The sequence below is a fragment of the Falco cherrug genome, chromosome 3 (assembly GCF_023634085.1).
Source record: "Falco cherrug isolate bFalChe1 chromosome 3, bFalChe1.pri, whole genome shotgun sequence".
Lineage (NCBI taxonomy): Eukaryota > Metazoa > Chordata > Aves > Falconiformes > Falconidae > Falco > Falco cherrug.
In genome coordinates, this window is record NC_073699.1 from 66,352,987 (window position 1) to 66,377,076 (window position 24,090).

Sequence of the window (24,090 nt, forward strand, 5' to 3'; positions counted from 1 at the left end):
TGGCAGTATCTTTGTGTTTTGAATAAGGCTTATTCAAAAGAAATTTCTGGAAGTAGGTCAGAAAATGAGAAAAAGACTCAACCTTGATCAAGCTTTGGCAGCAGCTGTGCTACATCTGTATAGTGGTATTGTGGGTGTTGATGGTGCCACACCAGACAGTGATGATGAGTCAGTTGGGAGTCCTCTTACCATCCTTTTCCTTCTCTCATATCCATACTTGACTATAACAGTTCTTCAGAAGCTTCTAAAAAATGGAAAATAAATGTCCTGGAAAGCACAGAAAAGTTGAAAACAGCAAGGAAACAGGAACCGAGACCTGAAAAAACTTCTGTTTAGCTGAAATGAAACACAAATTAATCATAATACCAAGACTATCTATTCTTCAGTATTTTGTTTGCTGCATTGGCCATCTACATTTTAAATACAGGTTTTAATGCTAATTGCTGTAACATATAAACATGATTGATTTTTACAGTTGGATGTTGGACTATAAGAGCATTTTTTTAAACTTTAAACAACAGTCCTACTAATAGCAAGATTTTTAGGTTTTGGTTTTGTTGGGGTTTGGGGTTTTTTTTGTTTGTTTTGTTGTTGTTGTTGTTTTTTTTTAAGATAAAAAAAAGGAAAAAATAAGGAGGTGTAAGTGACTAGTCCTAGTCTCTACAGACTGTCCAACACCAACATTTTCTCAGCACTGGGGTGAGAAAGCAATTTCTGAGACATTGATTTTCCTCTGGGCTGAATGAGCAATAGCAGATAAATAATGAAAAGGAATGCAACAAGGTTTGCTGGCAGAGTCATACCATCTTGAGGTAGACTATAGAGTACAGTATGATAGTGCTGACATTTCAAGAACAATGTAAAAATATACTTCCTGGACAGCTTCTGGAATGTAGACAGAAAATAAATCCCTCTATAAAAATTCTTTATTTTTCTCATGAAACAAAGAAAATCCAAAGGTCAGGGTTTTTTGTTTGGTTGTGTTTTGTTCGTTTTGGTTTTGGTTTTTTTACCCCTTAGGTATGCAAATTATAAGGCAAGTTTTGCCTAGTATGAAGTTCCAGAGTTCAGGAAAGAAAGCAAGTGAGTGTGATTGTAGTTCTAGACAAATACTTTCCTCTTACTAGACATTTAGAATGTATATTGATTCAATTTAATCTTGTTTTGAAGGAAGAAAGCTTTTGCCTGGTTTCTTTAGAGTCAAAAATATTTGAGAACATTATAATTATTTAATAACTTTTACTTTGCTAGCAATTCCTAGTAAAGTAATAGGTATATCTCTTTATGCTGTACTCAAAAAGTATTACATAAAATGTGTTTTAATAGCTATTTCTTGTAGATGAAGCATACTTCTAAAACATTGACAGCATTATTAAGATTTTCTCATTATTGTAGCAGGAAAATAAACTACTGTTTGAGGTTACTCACATAATTGAGGGAAGCTAAATTATTGTCTGTCTTTTTTTTTTTTTAGGAGTGAAATTAGATTATGAATCAAAACATGAATTTAAGCTCTGTTCAGAAACTGATGGAAGAGACAGAGGTTATTGGGACTGAACCAAGACAACCTTATAAATTAGCTGGAGGCTGCCAACCAGGTGGCCATCTCTCTAATTCAAATCTGCAACCTCAAAGTTTCTACCCATATTCATCTCATTATCCATATATGCATATGAATGACAGCATTGATTGGGAATTTTTTGAAGCAGTAAAAATTCAGGAACTGGAAGAAGTCAAAGCCAGAGCTGCTCAAATGGAGAAGACCATGCGCTGGTGGTCAGATTGTACCGCTAATTGGAGAGAGAAATGGAACAAAGTTAGAGGAGAAAGAAATAAAGCCCATGAGGAAGCAAGACAATTGAGAATAAAGTTAGACAATGTTGTAAAAGAACTGAGTATGCTTAAAAAAGTAAATCAAGATGGAGTAAGTGAGAAGGAAAACTTAGAAAATGCTACTGCTTGGAAAACTGAATTCAGTTGCACAGAAATACCTTATATTAAAAAAGACCTAAATCAGTTAATGTTTCTGGAACGAGAACCTGTGAAAGAACCAAGCAAAACCAACAAGATTCCTGGGGCAGAAGACAGAAAGAAGGTAAAGTATGGGGAAATTTTTTAGTCCATGAAGAAGAGGGAGGTTATGGATGTGTATGTAGAAATAGGATTTTTCAAGGATTTTGATGAAAATACTATCTGGGTCATTCAATAGCAAAACCACTTTTTTTTGCTCATCTAATATTCCTATTATGGGGGGAAAAAAATCATACCCTTCAACTATGGCTAAACATTTAAGTAATAGAGGCAGACATAATCAATAACTTCAAGTATTGTTCTGACTCCTGTGTTTTAAGGTAACAGATTACCTCTGATATCTGAATTCTGCATAGTTTGTGTGCTTTTTTTTCCTACCTCCAAAAAACAACGCAAGTTCTTGGCTTGTAAAATAAAATTATTTATTTCCTCCTTAACACAATCTCTAAAATGTTGGAAGAGGTGAGGCAAATTCTTCCGCAAAGTCACAAGATTGTTTTATAAAGAGAGCAATCGAGTTGTTACGCAAAATTAAACGATCATGTATGGGCAGAGTTTAATACAGCTCCTAGTTTTATACAGAAGAACCAGTTATATTAATCAAAATGGATCTATTTGGTCATGTTTTACAAGTTTTAATTCTGTGCCTTGACATGCATGATATAGTCTTCTTAGACAGCAGCATGTAAAAACTATACTTATTTGTCTGATAGATAGCAGTCATTGTAGATAAGGGAAATTTTTTTCCTACATAGTAGGAATTTTTTTTTTCTTACATAGTGGGACATAAGAAATTTTTTAATTCAGTTCACTGGAAATTGTCAGGATCTCAGGCCTGAATGTATTATGCTCAGAATTTTCATTCACTCTGAAATGCATATAAATTGCATTTATATTCCTGTGAATTCTGAAAAAAAAACCACCATAAGTGTTAGTATTGAGAATAAATTTGGCTAAAAGATGCATGCCTTTCACATTTTTGAGGAAACAAATGGGCCATAGGAAGGAAGTCACATAATATATATTTTAACTGTTTCTCTTTCTCCTTAGTATAAAATAATGGACTACTTGAAAACTGAAACTTTATAAAACAGTCTTATCTTTTCATCAGCTTCAAGTATTTTCTGATGTAGATTTGAGGCATTCTTCTAAAAACTCAAGAGTGGCATGAAATAGGACTGCTAATAATCTGCTAAAATGAATTTGGCTTTTAAACACAATTCATCAGAAGTGATAAAACTTAAATAAATTTTTAAGGGAAACTGTTGTTTATAAGAGATGTTAAATCTTCCTAAAAATAATATTTTTTATTTTTTTTAATTTTTACTAGTTTGTACGCAAAACATGTATCTTCAAAATAGACGTTATAGTGCTTTTAGTTTCTGAACGAGATCGGAATTGGTTTGTTATGCAGGTAACTTTGCTTCTTACATGAAACTTGTGTAAGTCCATCATGTACTTCAAGGTGATTTACATTACATGTTTAAGAGTTCTTAATGTAGAGTTTCTCAGTATATTATTTGTATGCATAAATTGCCTTCCTGGTTTTGTTACTTCCAGGATTCTGTCTTCTGTAGTTATAGCCAACTAATGATAACTGGAGTCTATTTCTTTAGTAAAAATGGATTAGAAATATTTTGGATATGAAGCTGGTCATAACAGAACGTGTGAGACATCATGAAACAGCAGTGATCTTTTTTTGCACATTTTATCCATATACATTGCAAGTGTAGAAGATGTTACTTATTCCCTTTTTTCTTCTACTTGAATTAAATGCCTAGAAGAGCCTTGGTAGGCCCTGCAGAAGTTGTTAGACTTTTGCCTTAATTTATGTTTTTCTTGGATGTCATTTTTTTGTTTTCTCAGGAAGTAGAGGTAATCAAAGACCAAAGCAATCACAATAAAAAAATCACTCCAAAGCCTCCCGATTCCTTTCCCAGTGGAGTTCCCAGCATCTGCTTGGAGAAACCTAAAAAAAGTTTGGACAGTACATCTAAGACAACAGAGAATGGTCTAATACATGTTTCAGTCTTGCATTTGCATTTGGCTGAGATGCAGAAAATCTTAAAAAAGGAAAAAGAGTAAGTGCAGTATATATCCTACCTCGGGAAATCACTATTAAAAGTAAAGATTTTTAAGGCACTTTCTAAAATATATATAATGATACTTGCATTTATAGTTCAGATGTTCTCATTTCTATATTTTATTAATTGCTATTTACAAGACTCTGATAAGAATACATAGAGAGAATTCAGCATAATGTATTTATTGTTTTCCTTGGCTTTTCTATCATTTAAAACTTAAGTGCTCCGTACAGAACTGTCAAGAATGTACATTTAATTAAAAATATATACTTCCTAGCAATTTGGTGTCGATGCAGTGGTTTCTAATATTATATTCAGTTATTGGAGTGCTTTGTGCATAGCAACAGATTTTCATATAGTCTACCAGCAGACACTGAAAGACTGCAACTGCAGGATGACTGTGGCTGGTTTTGAATTAAAAGTACATGAATACAGCTGCAAAATGCTGTCAATCTCACTTATAGTAAAGTATACGTCAAAAGCAACTAACAGAGAGAGAATAACACACTTACTGTATGCTTATTGTATCATATCAAATTTACCTCATATGTGCAAATGTGCATTTTGGTGGCCTAAAAGAAGTTATGTGTTGATTACACACTATATGATAGTATGTGATTCTCTGTGTTGGTAGGAATTCTTTGGTGTTTCGTATAGATGGTCAGTATTGAGCAAGGCTGAACTGCACCAAAAAGTCTTTCCAAGGAAACACGTATGTGTATGATGGATATAGTAGGAGACTTCAGGCACTACGTGGCTGTAACTTCAAAGTCAGCTGAAGTTAATTAGAAAATGAGAAGAAAATTCCCTCTCTATTGCAGACACATTCAAAAGTTTCAGTTCAGCAAGTCTGTAATGGTAAGCTATGATGAATAATCTCTTTCATGTCAGTTTTTTTTTTGCAATTGTCCTGTAGGTAGTACAAGTCTGAGAAAAAAAAAAAGTTTTTAAATCCTTTACACTCTTAACTAGGATTTACTGTCTTTTGTTATATGAGTTAGATGGCTGTAGAAAACATACAATATTTTTTTATTTGAATCATGCTTCAGCAGATGAATAGAAGAATGTTCTGTTTTATTAAAAAGGATTTATTTTTTGTGAAAGCAAAAATCCAAGAACGCCTACATTTTTGAGCTTAATATGATACTTGTATATGTGAGTTAAGAGGCTGATGCCTCACATACCCATTTTCCTCTGGCTGAAGTATTTAGAGTCCAAGGTACTTCATTTTTCAACAGCAATCACAGTATAGATACACGCATATGACAGCCAAACTTTCCTTTGAAAAAGGGGATAATTTTTCAACTCTTATTTTTTTAATCACTTTGACAAAATTTTAATAAACCCTGGTTCTGCCTCCTGGTTTTGGTTCACATTCCTTCCTAGCCAATTTGTAACTGTACTTCAGAGAAAGGTTTTGCAATTTACGCCTAGATATATACTGACTGTGGTATACATGGCACACGGAAACTGGGGCATGTCTACACCGTGCACCATATGGCAGTGCCAACTTCAGGCAGCAAATGGTGGCAGAGCAGTGATGGCCACAGAACGGTGGGCACTGGTATAACAGCTCCCTCTCCATGTCACTTAGAGCAACATTTCCCATGTGTGAAGATGTTCTGTAAGGAGAATACATGCGACCTAGAAGTCTGAAGCAATTATTTTTATCAAATTTTATCAAATAAATAGCTAGGAATAATGTTACTGGGATAAATATTAACATATTCACCAGCCTATTGAGACAGCCTACAAATCTTTGTTGGACAGACTGTTATCTGCCAGCTGAGAAAGGGTTGTCTCCACTGCTTAGTGGAATCAGCTGATTTTAATGAGCTTCCATCTTCAGATTCCCAGTTTTTCCTCTTAGGTTTTATACTTTTCATGTCAGTATTTTCACTTCTGAATCCTGGAGCTGCTAATAATGACTGTCTCAGCAATCTCACCCCTGTTTGCATTTTTGTTTTCTTATCTTGCATGGCTCTGGCTTAAGCACTATCTAGCAGCTTCTTTCTCACAACGGAGCACTTTTCTCAGTAACTTGAGCCAAGCACACACAGCTGTGCTGCGTCAAAAGCAAGCTTGGATCACAGACAGCTTGAACCCCAAGGCCAAAGTTTACCTTGGCAGTCAGTATGATCTTACTCATACAGCACAGGACTTCTCAGCAGTTTTCTGGTTTGCAAGTACTCCTGAACCACAGGTGCATTCTTTCCAGAGTCAAGTTAGCTCACGCATATCCAGTGTTTGGACTCGCCCCTAGTTACCTGACTAATCTCTCCATAAGTTGTTTTGCTGCTTCACCCTGAGAAGACCTATGCTTCTTGCATCCTGTTTAAAGCTATCTTCAGTAATGCCAATAAACCCTTAAAGCCACAGATTGGGTTTTGCAAAATATAAAAAGAAAGGAACTCGAAAAAAAACCCACAAAAAACCATCTCAAAGTTTATGTTGTGACTTTCAGAGAACTTCAGGGTTTCGTTTACAGTGTGAAATCACACACAAAATCCTCTCCCAGGCACTATGGCTCATGTCAAATACACATTTGAGGTCTTGTTGACATGAATGGGAAGTAAGACCTTATGAGCTGTTCAGCACTTTAAAGAATCATTTGCTTAAAACAGCTATCTTTAGTCATCTTTTGGATCAGTGTTCTCATCTAAATGTCCTCTAATTTCAAGATCTTAATTTGTTATATTCTGAACTTAAACGTGTTTCTTTGGTCTAAAACCAAAAGCCCACCAGCTACACTGGTGGTTGAAAATTTTGAAGAGGAATTGCTTACAGCTGGATCAGTAGACTTAAGCAATGGACACAGGAGGCTCTGTCTGAGCATCAAGATTTTTTTTTTTTTCCTGCAAGGGTGACTGAACACAGGCACAGGTTGCCCAGAGACATTGCTGAGTCTGCAGTCTTGGAGGCTTCAAAAGCCACCTGGACACAGTCCTGAGCAATCAGCTCTAGGTGACCTTGCTTGTGTAGTGGGGTGTGGACCAGATGACCTCCAGAGGTCCCTTCCAGTGTCAACCATTCTGTGTAATTCTCTGATGTGATTAGATAATGAGTTAAAATAGGTGGTTACTAGATCCATTAAAAATGTTCTGATCTTGATCTTTTGTTTTAGTAGTAGTAAGATGCTTCTCCAACCTCTTCTGTATTCTTTCTTCTACTCTTTGTTTTCCTTATTTTAATAACAAACTTTATGTGGACAGGATCATAGTAGCACCGGAGGGATCTGACCTCACTCAAGAGCTACTGTAGCACAAAATAAAAGTAGTATCTCCTAAGCAAGCACAACATAGTGGACACTCTTCTTTTACTTTTCAGATTAGATGATTTCTAAGGACTTTCAATGCATTCAGTACTGTCAATAGGCTATTATTCAAAGTATTAAAGAGTCATCTTTCATGCTTTTACCTCCTACTGTATTAAATGTCCCTCTTAATTCTCTTAGTTCCCCATGAAGTCATGGTATGATTCCAGTAAGAATATCCCCTTACCTCAGAAGAAAAAAAAACATTCAGCTGAAATGCATGTGTTAGGTACTTTTATATATGACAGAAGTCATCATGCTCCACTTTGCTTTCTGAGTGACGGTGTTTATTTTATTACTATAATGTTTTATGGGAGCTGTAGGTGTTTACTAAGATAAGCTGTGCTATGTGCTGTATCTATGCAGAAAAAGGAGATCCCTGGTTCAAGAGCATTAGGTTTAGTTGTAAAAAAAGAGAGAACAATAACATCACTCAAGTGGAATGCTACATTAATGTAGCTAACATTGCTTCCAGGACCGGAGCCAGACCAGTCAGTGTTAACTCTTGGTATCTCTGTGCAATCCTGCAGTATGCTGCATAGAAATGCCCCAGACAAATCTCATTAATAGACTTTGCTTTAATTCCTTAAAGTTAACAATGCTGTTGTGGAAGATAAATTTTAAACCAAATATTCTCAGAATGTAGTTATAGTCAGCTGATAATACTATCTTAAGTAAAAAAGTTGGCAAATTCCATTGACTTCAGAATAGAAAATAACTACTGCAACATACCACAGTTCCTTTAATTGCCAGTATTAGAATTCTCAACTATTTCAATATTTTTCTCTTTCCTGGTATAGCAGCCCTGCATCTCTCCATTTTCAAAAAAATTATATAATGTAAAGTTTTCATCTCCCAACATAATAGTACTTATGTGGTTTTACTGTTTCTTCAGATTTTAGATTTCTTCAGCGTCCTGACTTTATAGGCTTTATTCCTATATTGATACTTATAGATAATGAAATATTCCAGAATTTTAAACTGTGATTTGATTTCATAGAAATGCTAGAAATGAAAGCTTTTATTTGTAATTAAGAATTTTTTTCTTGCGATTTTAATTATGTTCCAAACTCTATTTTGTTGCAAAGTTGCAAAATGATGCATATGTATTGCACAAATGTAAAATGAAATTATGAAGGAAGGTCATAAAAATGAAATTATAAGAAGTTCATGCTTGTCTTTGGAACTTGTCCTGTGAACACAGGAATGAGTTTTTAATTGGTCTCAAAGACAAGAACATCTGTAGTGCCTCTGCTGCTTCATATTTCTTTCATTATTTCCTGAAAGACTGAAAGGTAGAGGAGGTGTAAAAGTAAATATCAAAGTTAATTGTTCCAGTAATACAGGACCTTTTTCCAAGGAACTGTTCTTCTTTCTTTGTGAAGTGTGCATCCTAAATAATTTTTCTGAATTTAGTAGTGGACTTTATGCTCAAATAACATTCCAGAGGAAGTGCTGAATGAGGGTGTAGTACCTCTGAGCTAAATAATAATTTTCCTAAAATTCTAGCGTTTTCTTTTAAGAAGTATTTTTAAAACATTAAATATACATATTTTAATATTTTTTAAGATCTAAAGTAGATCATCTTTTGTTTCAGTACTGTCTACATATAGTATATATTCCTCTGTGTATGTGTGTTTCAAATAATCTTCTGTCTGTAACCAAACAAAAATGATACAGTACCTTTTCTGAGGATCTTCACTAACTTGCTGTGTGTTAGGTGACCTGAATCACTAACAAGTCCATTTCCAAATTTTCTTCAGTTTATCACTAAATTTTATTTCATTTAAAATATTAATTCTATACTACTGGATTTCTATTTTATTTTAATTCTACTATTGGATTTCTTATTCTTAGCTATTAATTATGTTAAATCTCTTGGAATAATTATATGATAATAATATAGGTTTTTAATAAAAAAAAAGATATACAGTTGACAAAGACAGCAAAATACAACTCAAGCTATGAACAGGAAATTCAAAGTAATTTGTCTGTTGTCAACCACAAAGAGATGTAATGCTGACTTTTAAAATACTTTTTCAGAATGTACGTATTTATGGAAAAAGAAATGGAAAAGCTAGAGAGTGAATTATTTCTTTGGAAATGGAAATACGAAGAACTGAGACAAACGAAGCTGGAAAGCCTGAGACAGGTATGTTGGCAGCACATCGTTATCACATGCAGTAAGAAACAAAACTGAGACTTCCGATTTCCGGTGTTGTAACTAAGTAAAATTGTGTCTAGGGTTTATGAATGTGATAAATCAACCATTTATCAGCTATTTATCCCTATAGCCTGTTGGGGAGGGACCTGCCAAGGGTATGTGAGGAAGCCCAGCCCCAGCGCAAATACCATGTGCTGTCATGGAAGCACCAGTGCTGGGGAGCTGCGAGGGTGGCACCGGGGTAGCTCCGTAGCCTTGCAGGAAGGCTCAGTGCCCAGGTCCCAGGCTGTGCCTGTGGGGAAAGGTGGTTTGTCCAGCAGTTTGCGTGTGGGAGGGGGCTGGAAACATGCCAATGGCAGCACAAGACACATCAGCAATGGTGGTGGCACACCCTGGGGCAGGTATCCAGCATCAGCAGGGGCTTCTGCTGCTGGCACAGTAGAGACCTTGTCTCTGAGTTGCTGATGGAGGATGCAGGTCCCCAGGCCGTGGGCTGCAGGCAGTGCCTGACACCTTCCTGTGAGGCTGGGGCGGGGGAAAGAAGTGTCCATGCCTAAAAGAGGGGTACACTAGCTGAGGAAATGTGATGCCCCTTTGGAGCTGCAGGAGGACATGAGCAGGCTGGGCAGGCTCAGGGGAAGGCAAAGGGGAGATTAATACCATCATCACAGTCCCCAGAGGCAAGAGAGCCTGAACCACACAGGAGGGGCAGCCAGACACTGTGATCAGTTGTGAGGTAAATAGAGTCCCACAGTAGGCTGGAAACATGATCTCTGGAGAATGCTCTTTTTCCACAAGCAGTTCTGTGGTTGTGGAATAGGTTCAGAAGCCTGGTAGCAGAGTAGGAGAGGAAAGTATGATTGGAGAGGCATCAGAGCTGGCTTCAACCTGAACCTTGCAATAACATCAGGGGGAAGCAGCCAGTGGCAGTACCAGGAGACACTCTTCTGCAGGGAGAGAAATCCCTGTGTCTCCCACTTGCCTTTTTGAGGATTGTGTGGGTTGCTGTGGACTTGGGTCCAGAACACTGAAGAGAGATTGCCAAGGTTTGTCCTGTCCTTAGACTACCTCTGTTCTCTGCTGCTCATCCACATGGACACCAGATGGGGGCTTTTTGGGAATGACCACACAGCTCTGGGGATGAGGTCATGGAGTTGTTGCTTCCTTGATCCAACAAGCTGGCTAACTTAATGAGTAAAGCTTTGAACTAGGAATGGTAGGGTTGGGAGTTATGGACCACGGTAAAGTGAAGAAGTGGCATTCATTTCCACATATTCAGAATAAGTGGAAAGCTCAAAGTGCAGGATGATTGGAGCAAGAAAGACTTCAGGAATGATAAAACAAGGTGAAGGGACACCTGCCTCAAGTGCTGGTACAGAAATGCACAGAGCCTGGGAAACAAGCAGGAAGAGTTAGAGCTATATGTGGTTACATAACTACAATAGTGTTGGAGCAGTTAAGATAGTGTGCCAAATTCATGCAAATGTAGTACTCTGAAGGACTGCAGGAAAGACTGGCAGGGAAGGGCTGAGGGGATGGAAGTTGCTCTCAAATGCATAGCTCGATCTGCTGTTGACTAATATAAAGGAGGCTATGATGAATAATTTCTTTATCTGTAGCAACTTTGAAATTGTGGTGTTCATATTCCTGAAAGAAGTGAGAAAGGCAAGCAGCACACCCCCTGAACCTCAGGAAAGCAGGACGTTGGCTTAGTCAGGGAATTGTTGGGTAGGATCCCATGGGGAGGCAGCTCTGACTGGTAAACAAAGAGTTCACCAAAGGTAGCAGATCTTGAAGTACAGGATCTTCCAAGTGCAACAAAGTTTGTCCTCGTACTCGGGAGAACCAGTAGATGTGTCAGGAGACTGATTTAGCTTAGCAAGGAAATGTTGGTAGAGTTCTGATGCAAGAAAGCAGTGTGCTTCTATAAAGGAGACCAGCCTTCAAAGGAGTTACTTAAAAACATTGCCTGGTTATGTAGGAATGGTGTTAGGAAAGAAGGGTTCATTTCAATCCAGGTTCATGAGTAGAAGAGTAAGAAAAAATTGTGTTGCAGCTTGCAGGATTTAGCTTTCAGAACAATGGGTTAAGGACCTCTTAGATCCAAAAAAACTCAAAATGTCTAGGTAACTAAATATGGATGGGGATTTTAAAATTTCCTATAAATTTAACATCTCAGATTTGGAATAATTGTGAAAATTAATTAGCTTTCTTTTAATGTTTTTGAAAAGATTGCAAGCAGTCTATTAAATTCCAAGTTCTAGTTACAAGGTGGTGCATACATAAATGGAATTTCTTTCATAGATGAACATCCACAGCAACAGATTACCATCTACCTGTGATATTTGAGTTCCTTCAGATTTTAGGTTTTTTTAATTTTCTGCTTGCTCATTAAGTAGGATTTTAGCTTATCATACTTCTGTACAACAGAGGAAGTCTAGATTTAGTTAAATGTTTTTCTTAAGAGATGTAGTCTTTATGTTTTATGGCAGGAATAGAACAAGAAGTACTAAAAACTTGCTAAGAATTGGTAGGAGATTGATAGATACCAATTTTTATATCTGTACATGCATATACACATATATGTGTTGCTGTTTTTTTCGTGGGAACACGTGGAATTGCTTTAATTGCTAACAGGAGGTAATATTTTGAGCATTCTGGTTTGTCTTCTGAGATTTGTAAGACTTCTATAACTAGGTTATAAATGGCAGGAAAACACTGGTCTTGAATCTGACTAATGTGAATGAAATTACTTTATTTGTGGGGTTTTTTGTAAGTGAAAATTATTCCTTTATGGAAAAAATCCACAAATCTTGTGTGTTGATGTTGTGTGTGAATGTCTTTTACTATATGTTACTGTTGAGAAGTGGATGCTGGAGCACCATAAAAGGTTCTTGATGCTGAAAAAATTGAAAATTAAATAAAAGAAAGCACAGACATGTACTAGGCTAAGTATGGCATCTGATTTGTATACATGCTTGCATCATTATTAAATTACAAAGGAATTTCTAGATCAATAATGGATCATTCATTACCTCTTGATTATTTTCATGTCCCTGACTAATAGTTTTTGGTTTCAGTCATGCATAAATTAATCTGCTATTTCCTTTGGTAGATCACCTGACAGTCCCTCTGGGAATGTGAAAAAAATGCTTGGTTTGCCAGTGACAATGCCACTGCAAATTAAACTGTTTTTAAGCATAGTTATCTCTGCTAGCATTGTGGAATTTTGAGAGATTTTGTGTAATGTTAGAAGCTTCACAGCTGCCAAGACTTGCATATTAATGCTCCCAGTCACTCATTACTTTCTGTTAAAAGGCACTTACCTTGGAACAAACTAAATATGGAAAGCCCTGGTGATCTTGATAATAATCAATCTTAAAAAATTATGCATTCTGCATCAATTTGGAAACAGAGTAAGTTTTTAATGTATGAGTTAATTAATAAAAAAGTAGTAAAGTGACAATTTATGTTTGTAGTAACAACAAGCAGTATATATAGCTTTGTGTGACACGAGTATTGAACTTGTCCTGTTTGGGGTCATAAATTAGACCATTTTAACAGGCAAAACAGGAAATTGCATTTAGTGTTGAAACATCATTTCTTTTCCTGTTATAAAAATTCTGCTCTCCCATTAAACAGTAAAATAAAAAGTTAACACTAGGAAGCTTATGGTTCAAATCTTAATTGAAGTTTGACAGCACTCTTTCTTTATTTGAAAGCAGTCAAATGTCATCTGTTTTTACTACACACAATTTTGTCTGTTTCTCTAAGGACACTCAGAAATCCTCATTCATTGAGCTTTCTCTAGCCTTTCCTTAATTTCAAGTATTTTTAATTATAACAGTTTTAAACCAAGTCCTAATTGGCTGTTCTTCTTTAAAGATTACCTCCTCACTACAGATTAGGGTTTAAAATTTAGTTTACTTGACTGACTAAATAGACAAAATTGTCTTGGCTTTCTTTAGGGAGCTAGTGAATTAAGACTTCATGACCACCAAATATTTTTCCAGGGAGAAAGCAAGAACTGAAGTGGGATATCCCAAAAATCCCTTCCTTACACTTTGTGTTTATTGCAGGAAAAGTATATTGTGCTATATGGAGCCTGGTTTACAATTTTTTGTCAATATGTAACCTAACAATGCCATCAGTATTAAAGATCATTAGATATATTTGAAGCTTTTGAAAAGACCTATTTATGAGTTTGTTACACAATATTCAGCCCATAAGATCAAATCTTAAACTAAGACTTATGTGTCTACCTTTCTTAGCTGTCAAAAACATTTTGTATGTACTGTCTGTACTGTTAATAAGCTTCAGTTCTACTTCCAGAAGAGCTTGCAGCCCTTAGTGGGATACTAAAGCAATTAATATTTCATATGCCTTGATTTTTAAATATATTACAAATAACCTCTTAACAACAGTAATACACTTTATTATTCTTAAAAAGGGGAAAGCAGTTGCTCAGTATAAAATTATACTTGCATTATTGTTTTTTGTGAGAACCCACAGAAGGACAAAAATCAAGTCCATAAAACCACTGAATAAATAAAGGGTGTTGACATTAGATGTATTTGTTTTTAAAACAGTCTTTGTAGGAAAATCTAGGAATCTAAGTTCTCTGAAGAACAGAAAAAATTTGACATCAATGACATTGCTAGTTGAAAGTCCCTGAAAATGGGCTATCCAATTATGTCAGATACAGCTTAGTTTACAGATGAATTAACCGACCTTGTAGTTTACAGGCACAAAAAGTGTATCCAAGTCTGATTATTTAGGTCTTTGAGAACAGAGTAAATCCTTGATGTATTGCTGTGATGTTTGTAAACAAGGAGTTACAGTTAGAAAGACTATTAAAGTTTTAGGATTTAGAATGCTCATTTAGTCTTATGCACAATAAAACATGCATGTTTAAACACTTTGCAAGTCTTCCTCAACATTTTATAGCTGTTTCTATCATTTCTGAAGGACATGTTTTTATGGTGGTTTAAAAGTTAAATAAGATGGAATATTTATAAAGCAATTTTACATTATACTGAAAACAGTGACAAAATGCATATACTGCTGCATTCCACTAGTGTGCACTGTAGTCTTACAAATGCCACTACGGGCAGTGACTTCTGTGCTGTTTAAAAAAAAATTCTGCTAGTTGAGGTACAGAATGTGCCCTTACTCAACATTATCTAATGTGTTAGTAATTGATGAGGGAAATTTATATCCCGGTTTATGGGATATGAGGCAAATATTACACTAATTGGCACTTAAAGCCCATTGGAACATCAGTATCAAAGGAAATATCCTGAGAGAAAAGGAACACAGGCTAAATTAGCATTTTGTATCTTAGGCAGAGACATTTCTGTTCTTCCTCTTTTTTGCACAGAGTTGAAGGTAAGTCACAAGTGCTGTTGATTTTGTAGAGTAAAAAAATATCTTCAAACATCTTTTAAAATGTATGTTTTCTGTTCTCTCTCTCAATATATAGATGTTTTGCACTGTATGTTATAGCAATCTGTATTGTTACTTAGGTGCATTAATTTAAGGGAATGGTAATGGTTCCCTACCTGTTGTTTTCCAGGTGGAGGAAACTCCACTGAGGCAAGTGAAGCTTCTGGATAAATCAGGTCTTCTGCTCTCATTGTAGTTGTTTAAATGCTGTTCAAAATGGAACATAATTTTTGAAGACTCAGATTGTTAACAGCTAGTTCTTGTTAATGATTTTGCATTATTTCCACCTTTTCCAGAAATTTTTATCCTGAAATTACGTTATAGTGTGAAGGTGCTGCAAAGCTGCTTAGCTATAATGGCTATTTTCATTCACTTAGTATATACATGAAATTGAAACAGTAATGCTCTGATAATCTTACAGGAAATTTAGATACATGTAGTATCTAAATCTCCTCTGTCCCATACTCTGCCTGACTCCAGAAATGCCTTCTGATTTTCCCCTGAACCTTGCAGAAAATGTAATAATCAGATATAAAGCAGCAGCCTTAATGGCTGTGCTGGGTACTGTGAATTTTTCTGTTTAATTCTCACCTAAAATGCACAGAAATATTGCATACTATGCATAGCTATCATAGGAATAAAATGTTGTCTCCAAAATTAAATTTGTGATGATTTTATATACTACAGAATAGCCAGTAGTCTCTTTTAGTGTGCTAAAGGAGTCTTTATAAAGTTTAATAACAGAATCCAGAAGGCTGGGTTTCAAAATATCTTTAGGCAATTTTCTGAAAACAATATCTGAATTATTTGAGAACTCAATTGAATTTATAGAGTGGAAACTCAGTGCAGTTTTTTTCCTGTGGCAAAATGTCATTTTTTAGATTAGGTCTAGAATTTGGACTGTTCCTTACTGGGCTTAATCCTTCATTTGTTTGGGAGGCTGGTGAGATTTTCAGGCTGATTGAAATGGGATGATGATGCTACCACACATCTGACCCGTGGTTTGTTAAAAGTACTTTAAAAATTACTTTAGATAAACATGTTTATTTTTCTTGCCTAAATTACAATAGCTTATACGTAGTTTGAGAGCAAGGAAAAAATTCTGGAGTGTTCCTTAAGCAAGTACTCTTGCAGAGCATGAACTGTTCTTTCCACTGGTTTCATAAATCAGGTGCCGGTTCATATTTAGTGTTATCTCTAGAAATTGTGTACTTAATGTGAACATTTTTACTGTCCAGCATAAAGTATAATTTGTGATGGTGTGTAACATCAAGTACCATTTGACTGTGTATTTTCCTACAAATGTAATTTGGAAAGTGCTGGGAAAATCTAGGTTCACTGACTTTTTTTTTGCCATACTGGCTTCTAACAAGATATTTAAATTGTATTGAGTTGTACTTGTCAGTACTTCCTGGGTCTTCATTACATGTTTGGCAATGAAAATACAAACCAAGACTAGAATTTTTGTTTTGTTTTGTTTTGTTTTTTAAGAACATTCTTTTACAAATGAAAGATGAAAACTCATACTTATCCCTGTGAGGAAATATGTTTAGAAAAAACATGTGCGTGCATACTGAAACATAGCTGTGCATGCTGATTTTCCATGAAAGGAATACCATGCCAAGTCTGCATCATTAGTAGAGGTTATTTTTGCCTGTTGCTCTGCCACTGGAAGAAAGTATAATGTGGTGAGGTTTTGAAGACAAGAGAGGAATATGCACACATGCACACTTACACATATATGTGTCTAAATATGTGTTTATGTGTATATATACATTAAGTAACGTTGTCCTAGAGGTTAGCATTGCATTTTTAACAAAAACAGTTTTTCATAGCTTAGACTGAGAAGTGCAAAATGGTTACAGAGTTACATCATGATAACGTATTAGTGTGGTCATCTCAGCATACTGTATCGGGATTTTTTTGCAGTGTGTAGTTTAAAATATGACCCCCAAAAAAGCTTTATTAAATATGTTTAAATATCCTGAATTTGACTTTCAGGATTATATTTTAGTATTCACTTAGTTTCTTGTTTAAGTAAATATTTCTGCTAGTAGACTTACTTGTTATTCATTCACATAAAATCAATTTAGGCTAAATTAAGCAGTTTTTCTTTTAAAAAACTCACTGATGAATTAAATGTAACAACTGGTAGAATGGACAAAATTTAATCAAATTTCTGACTTATTAAAGACACTGAATTAGAGATATAAGTATTTTGTACTTCACTATGTAGTTGGTTTTTTTCTGTCCTTATCCAGATAAGGATAGCTTTGTGTTACTTAAAAAATAAAAATCTAATTTGGGGGGAGGTTTGATTGGAAATATAGCCTTAGATCATTCTCTCTTTTAGTTTTTAAATCTAAAATGCCTCTTTAGGCATGAAGAATATTTGGTCTGCCTACTAAAGAAAAAATGGGTTTTATTTCTTGGGGAAAAAAAACAAAACAAAACAAACAACATATCCCTCTCTCAGATTTTTTTTTATTTTTTTTTTCCTTTTTCCCCATGGAAACTAACCTTGTCATCTTGCAAGCCCTTACCATAATGTTAACAAGAAATGAGTAAGTGGCCCTTTATTTATCCAGGATAAATAAATACTAACCTTTGTACTTATGAACAGTTTCCATTGTAGATTCAGGTTAGCCTATACAAGACAGCTGTATTGCTTCTGGAACAAAGAAGTAGTACTTTCATGGGAGGTAGGAAAGGAAGATAACTAGCCCTGCATTATTTTTCTTTTTCCTGTTTAATGTATAATAGGAATTTTCCTTTTTGTCTTCATGCTTAAAGAGAACTGTCTGGCACCAAAGTGCCCCTGCACTGAAGCATTACATTTTCAGATTACTTTCAAAGGATCCAATCTTAGGAAAAATTAATGAGTGTTTTGTTTGGATATAGTCACAAAACTTTCCTTGTTTACATCAGTGGAGTACTGCTTATTTCTCTGAGCAACAGCATGAGTGATATTCTGAAGTCAATGACAAATCTGCTGATGTCAGTGAACTTTGGATCAGTTCCTAATTTAAATTATGTGGTAACAGGTGATTAAAAACTGTGCCAGAAGATTCTTCAGGAACCTTTGTAACTTCAAAATACCAAGATAATGTGCTATTTAGGTACAGTTCATATAAAACAGAAAAGGTGTCATATAAATCTTACTGAAAACAGTAGAACTATTTCTACAGGCACTTGCCACCAGACCATTGTGCTATAGAAATTACCTCACATAATTACTTATTTAGATTAAGTGACTAAAGCTGTGTGGAGACAATGTTGTATACCATATTTATCTGAAGTCTAAGCAACACAACACTAAAATTTCTTTGAAATAAACTCCTGTATTTCTTGAATTCTGTTGAACTTTCAGTTAAGAAGGGAAAACAAGCTTAAATACTGGTTTAATCTGTCCCTTTTAACATAGTCTGTTGTTCAAGGAGAAAGCTTAATGCACAGAACATAGCAATGTTTGGAATCTGGTGTATAGTGCAAATTACCTGCAACTTTTATGCAATCTTTATTTTCCTGAAAATTTAATATTATGTCCAATCAGACTTGCAAATTTTTATTAAGTATGTTGGTATGGATTGTTTTGTCTACAGGAAACTTAAGATTACAAATTCTGGTATAGTTTCACACTATTTAGTATTCTAGTAATCTAAGATGTATTTATTTCTAGACACCTACAATTACAGCATGCATCCCGTTCCCATCACCACCCACTACTAATCTGAAAAGTCAACAATCTTCGTCTGTAAGATAAGTGTTCTTGCACAGTTCCAAACTTAAATGTAGAGTGCTTTAACTGTCACTCTCCATTTTGACGTATTGTTGGTATGACTTGTTTGCAGTTACATCAAAAAATGTACTGTAAGCTGAGATAATTTTACTTAGTATTTTATTTTCCTGTCTAACAATTAGGATTCTTGTTACATCTTTAATATTATTAATTTAATAATTTCTAGTAAATTGGATTGAACAGTGTTCAGATCTGCAGCACATTGTACTGGTACAGTCTAGAAAGTTCCTGAGACTGAGGACAATTTTAGCTTGCTTTGAGTGCTTCCAATCATGCTAACCATTATTGATTTTCTGGGTTTTTTACAATTCCTTATTTATCTATACATTTGTCTTAATTCAGCAATATGAAATCAGGATGGAAGTTCAGCTTAGAAATCAGTTGGAAACAGAGAGGTCTTGACTTCCTATATGGCAAATAAAACTTCAAAAATTAAAAACCAAACAAGCAAAAAAAAAAACAACCCAACACAAAAAGGAAAGATTAACCATTGCACTGTTTACTTTTTTTTCCATGCCTACATTCATCTTCTTATGACAAATCCTTGTATTTTTTTTGAGTAAGGGTTATCATCTTCCTTTTACAGGGCTTATTAGAATGGCTTATGGCTCATTCTCATCACTGAATTCTTTACTGATAATGACTACTAGTGTTCCTAAACACACAGCAGTAGATAACTGCTTAAAGCAAAGTGAGGCAGGCTGATACAGTCTGGACTACAATTAAATTTGTATGCTGCTTATCTAAAAATCCCAAGTTTTTAAATTATCTTTGGTAAATTATATATTATCATTATTCTGAGAGTTAAGACTAAAAGTCATCCTTTTCCACAGAACAGAGTTCAATATAGTCTGTACATGTATTTCCACTCATAGGCATACAAACTGACAAATCTGTTCTTTATTTTGATATTGGAAAAGATTTGCATTACTCAGTCTCAGCTCTGTAGGGAGTAGTCTGTGTTCCTTATTTTGGGAAGAAGTTTGTTGTATTAGGTTTGAGGAGGAAAAAAACCCAAAAAGCCACATACCCCTCTAGTTCCCTCCCCCTGATAAAACCATTAGTAACAGAAGTATACTAACTTCAGGTCATAAAAACTGGGAAACTGTAGTATTGCAACAATACTTAGGTGAAAAGGAAAATAAGCAGAGATTAATAAAAGGTTTCAAGTGTCATTAAAAAATTCCCAAACAAACCCCAAATCTTCTCAGCAGAGATTTATTATACCTTCTTTTGAAATAAACCAAATTTCAAATATATTTGAAACAATTATATATTATAATATATAATTATATCTATAAATTATATATAAAATATATAATACTAAACCAAAATATCTAGTGTTGAACCTCTAAACACAGTGGGGAACTAATGTACAGCGTTTTTGTTTTGGTTTGGTTTTCCTTTTTCGTAAAACTAAGGTGTCACTGAGTCAAATTAAGAGATGAAAGCTCATGCTTTGCTTTATATCTTTTTGGTTAAGACTGCTTCAGACCAGCTGCCCTTTGAGATTTCAAATTAAATTAAGAGAAATAATTGCTATAATCCCTATGCTAAAACAATCTTTGCCATTTACTTAGTTTTTTAAACACAGTTTGTTTAATCTATTACCACTGTCACCCCTGCTGTGTTCTGTCATAGTATAATCAACTGCAAGAAAAGCATGCTACAGTTTGTAAAGCAAAGAAAACAAACCTTTTGGGTGTGAATGTCAGAGCTCCAATTTTCCCTTGCTTGGTAGTGAAACATAAAGATTAAGGTGTGATTTTTACTTTTTTTTTTTTTTTTTTTTTTTTTTTTTTTGTTAACTAGATCAGTTTACTCTTAGCTAATATGGGAATGTTTACTTATTCCCTGGATCAAAAATTCAACCTTTCTATGCGTAGTAGCAAAAGCAGCCATGAACTTGTTAACACACTGGAGTCTTCACTCTCCAGATGAGTGATGTCTTGTCAAGTTTTGAGAGTTTTGGTTGATGTATGTCCCTTATAAATCTCAGGCAGTATTCTCCAAGAGATTAGCTGAAATGTGATTTTTTTTCCTTGATTGAGATTATAGAACATTTTAAATTCATCTAAACCACTGTATAATGTTCAGTGAGATTAATCTTAGTTGCAATTATAGTTATTATGTTCAGTTCTAGGCAAAAAAGAAAATGCAGTTTTAAAATTAAGTCATATTAATCCAATCTCAAATACCCCTTGTATTTAAGAATATAGCATGCTGTACATGCCATTTTTTTGTAAGGTCATGTTTATCTAGACACCAATATTTTGCTAAATATAACAAAAAAATTGGTAATTTGAAGAGCTTGCAGTAAAATGATGCTACAAAAGATGTACATCCAAAGGAGTTTAGATTTAGTCTCTGTTTCTGATTATGGGAAGCACTTGAGTCTGGGGGGGTTTGTCATCACTAAAAAAATAACCTTCAAGTCAAAGGCTACTTAAATTTTGCCTAATATTAAAGTTCTGAGTATATAGTTACTGAATTCTGTTAGAACCAAGGCTTCAACTTTGGTTTCTGTAGTCAAGAATTATGGTGAGGGTCACTCTCTTCAGATTTATACAAGGAGCAATGGGAAGTGTTTGATTTATGAGAAATTTCAAGGAACTGGGAAACCTTTAGAAGTGGCTAGAGTGAAGAAGTAGGCTTGAATGGATCCCAGATAGAAGTATGATATTGGGTAGCCTGAAAGACCATAGCAAAAGGGGACTTTCTTAAGCCATATAGTAAATTTACAGAGTCAAATTACTGAAGCAAGTTAGTGTAGCATCTTTTTGGCACAGCCAAGTAAAGCTAATGTGACCTTTGATGTATTTATTGGTACATTTTATACCATGAGCATTACTTTTAAAATCCAGCAAAGCCATAAAAGTAGGAGGGCAATATATCTGAACAGCATCTAAAATAAGAAACAGAAAGTAGGCAAGGTTGCAAGCGATATTGACAGAAGTTCTGGAAGTGAGGTTCTTTGTCTCAGTCTGAGCCGGAAAGTCGGGTTAGGCTTGAGCAAAAGAGAAAGCTTAGAGGTGCTGTTGGAGTGGGGCTGGAATTGGAGGGCCCAAGGAAATTTAGGACAGCCAAGAGATCTGTACTGCAAGGACTTTTGTGGTGTGAGCCAGAGGTGAGGGTCTTAGTCACAGTCAGAGTTGGAAAATAAGGTTAGGGCTGAGCAAAAGAGAAAGCCTAGTGAAGTTATAAGTGTTCGGGAAGGAGTGAAGAAAAAAAAATAGAGAACATTAAATTTGAACGTGAGTCAGCAGTACACCCTTGTGGCTAAGACTCATCATGGTGTCCTGGGCAGCATTAGGAGTAGCATTGCCAGCAGGTTGAGGGAAGTGATCCCTCCCCTCTACTCAGCACTGGTGAGGCCACACCTGGAGTGCTGGGTCCATTTCTGGACTACAGCAGAGACATGAACCTGCTGGAGAGAGTCCAGCAGAGGACCACTATGATGATGAAGGGACTGGAGCATCTGTCACACAAGGAAAGGCTGAGAGAGCTGGGACTGCTCAGCCTGGAGAAAGGAAGGCTCGATGGTATCTTATGAATGTTTGTAAATACCTGAAGGGGAGGTGTAGAGAAGATGGAGTCAGGCTTTTTTCACTGGTGCCCAGTGATAGGATCAGTGGTCAGAAGCAATGGTGACAAACTGAAATACAGGAGGTTTTCTCTGAACATCAAGAAACACTTTAATACTGTGAGGTTGACCAAGCACTGACACAGGCTGCCCAGAAAAGCTGCTGAATCTTCCACCTTAGAGATACTCGAAAGCCACCTGGACATGGTCCTGGGCAGCTGTCTGTATGTGGTGCTGCTTGAGCCAGCGGTTTTGGACCAAATGACTTCCAGAGGTCCCTTCCAACCCCAACCCCTCTATGATTCTGGGATGCTGTTTGCAGAATGAAGAGGAGGAGATAAGGAATTGCCATTGGTAAGATATCCTCTACTTTTTCTTCCAAGTAACAAAATCTTTCAGTACATCTACTATTGCCCATAATATAATGTAGCTATAAGGTCAACTGACATGTCTACATAAAAATAAATATGCATGTATGGGTTGGATGTATATTAAATGAGAAAATATGAGTAGTTTCTTTTAAACAACAGTATAAGTTTTAAAGGAACTACTTGGTTATCATTTATTATTGTAGAGGTTTTTGGTTTTTTTTTTTCCAGTAAGTAAATAGATCTCACTTACTACATTCATCTTTTGGGAGAAGAGAGGAAAATTTCAGAATGTTTCCCAGGATCTTGATAGATGGCATGTTTGTAACTGAGACATATTATTAAACCAGCTTAACAAAAGTAAAAAATTACAACAAATTTGTCAAAATGTAGAAGGAAAAGAACTCAGATGTACTGTAGGGTTTTCTTATCTTTTCTCTAATTTAGAAATCTAGATTTTCATTTTTCTTGTGGAGTATTCATTCTACCTAAGAAGCAGCTAACCTCTCTCTGACAAGTCACATCATCAAATGGACGTCCCCATTCCTGACAGGAGGGAGTCTCCCATTGCTATTATTCACAGCTTCCTTCTAGTCATCCTGAGTGGCTCGGACTTGCCCACCAGAGATGCTTCTCATCAACTGCAAGGGCAGTGAACCTGTTCTGAAAGTGCAACCTATCAGGTGAGGCGTAAACTTTCTTCCTAGTGTGAGAAATCACCAGTTTCCAGCCTTCATCGTCATGGGAGTTTCCGCTTTCCAGTTTCATAAGCATAAGCTCTTCCTGACCCTCCAGTTGACAGTTTAAGCTCTTGAAGTTGCAAGGTCTAAGAAGATCTAGTCCATCTGTTTCTCATCCTCTGTGATGCTGTGCAGTCTGGTGGCTCTTCCCACAGATCTTTCACAAGGAAGCACAGCCCCTTGGCAACCACACAACTGCAAGCTAGGAGACCATGTGCCCAGTGAGAGGCTCGAGATTTCCTTTACACAAAGATTTTATATTGAGGTGTGCAAATATATGGCCTGCTACCTGCCTGACTGCAAATAACTGTAATATATGAGAGCTCCCCAACCAGGAATGGTAGTAAAATGTTGAAATATTTATATTAGCAAATATAAGACAAAGGTGCATTAAGAATAATGCTGAGATGAGGCTGATATTCTGTTTTATTTTGCAAGGTAAATGAAGATGTTAATATTTATTTTTTATTATTTTTATTATTTTTGCTAATCAAATTTGCATATAGGAGATGCATTAGTGCTCATAATAATTAAGTGTACTTCTTAGTATATTTGTATGACCA

At 35.6% G+C, this 24,090-nt stretch overlaps 1 protein-coding gene across 1 annotated transcript in view; it reads left to right on the forward strand.

Annotated features, from left to right (window-relative positions):
- Positions 1–1,486: 1,486 nt before the first annotated feature.
- The window catches only part of CCDC102B (coiled-coil domain containing 102B), a 36,045-nt gene continuing 13,441 nt past the window's right edge, over positions 1,487–24,090 (forward strand). Inside the window, exons 1-3 of the mRNA XM_055705538.1 lie at positions 1,487–2,095; positions 3,898–4,112; positions 9,472–9,580. Of these exons, the coding sequence (XP_055561513.1) occupies positions 1,490–2,095; positions 3,898–4,112; positions 9,472–9,580 (930 nt within the window). The 5' untranslated portion in view covers positions 1,487–1,489. The remainder of the gene's footprint in view (positions 2,096–3,897; positions 4,113–9,471; positions 9,581–24,090) is intronic.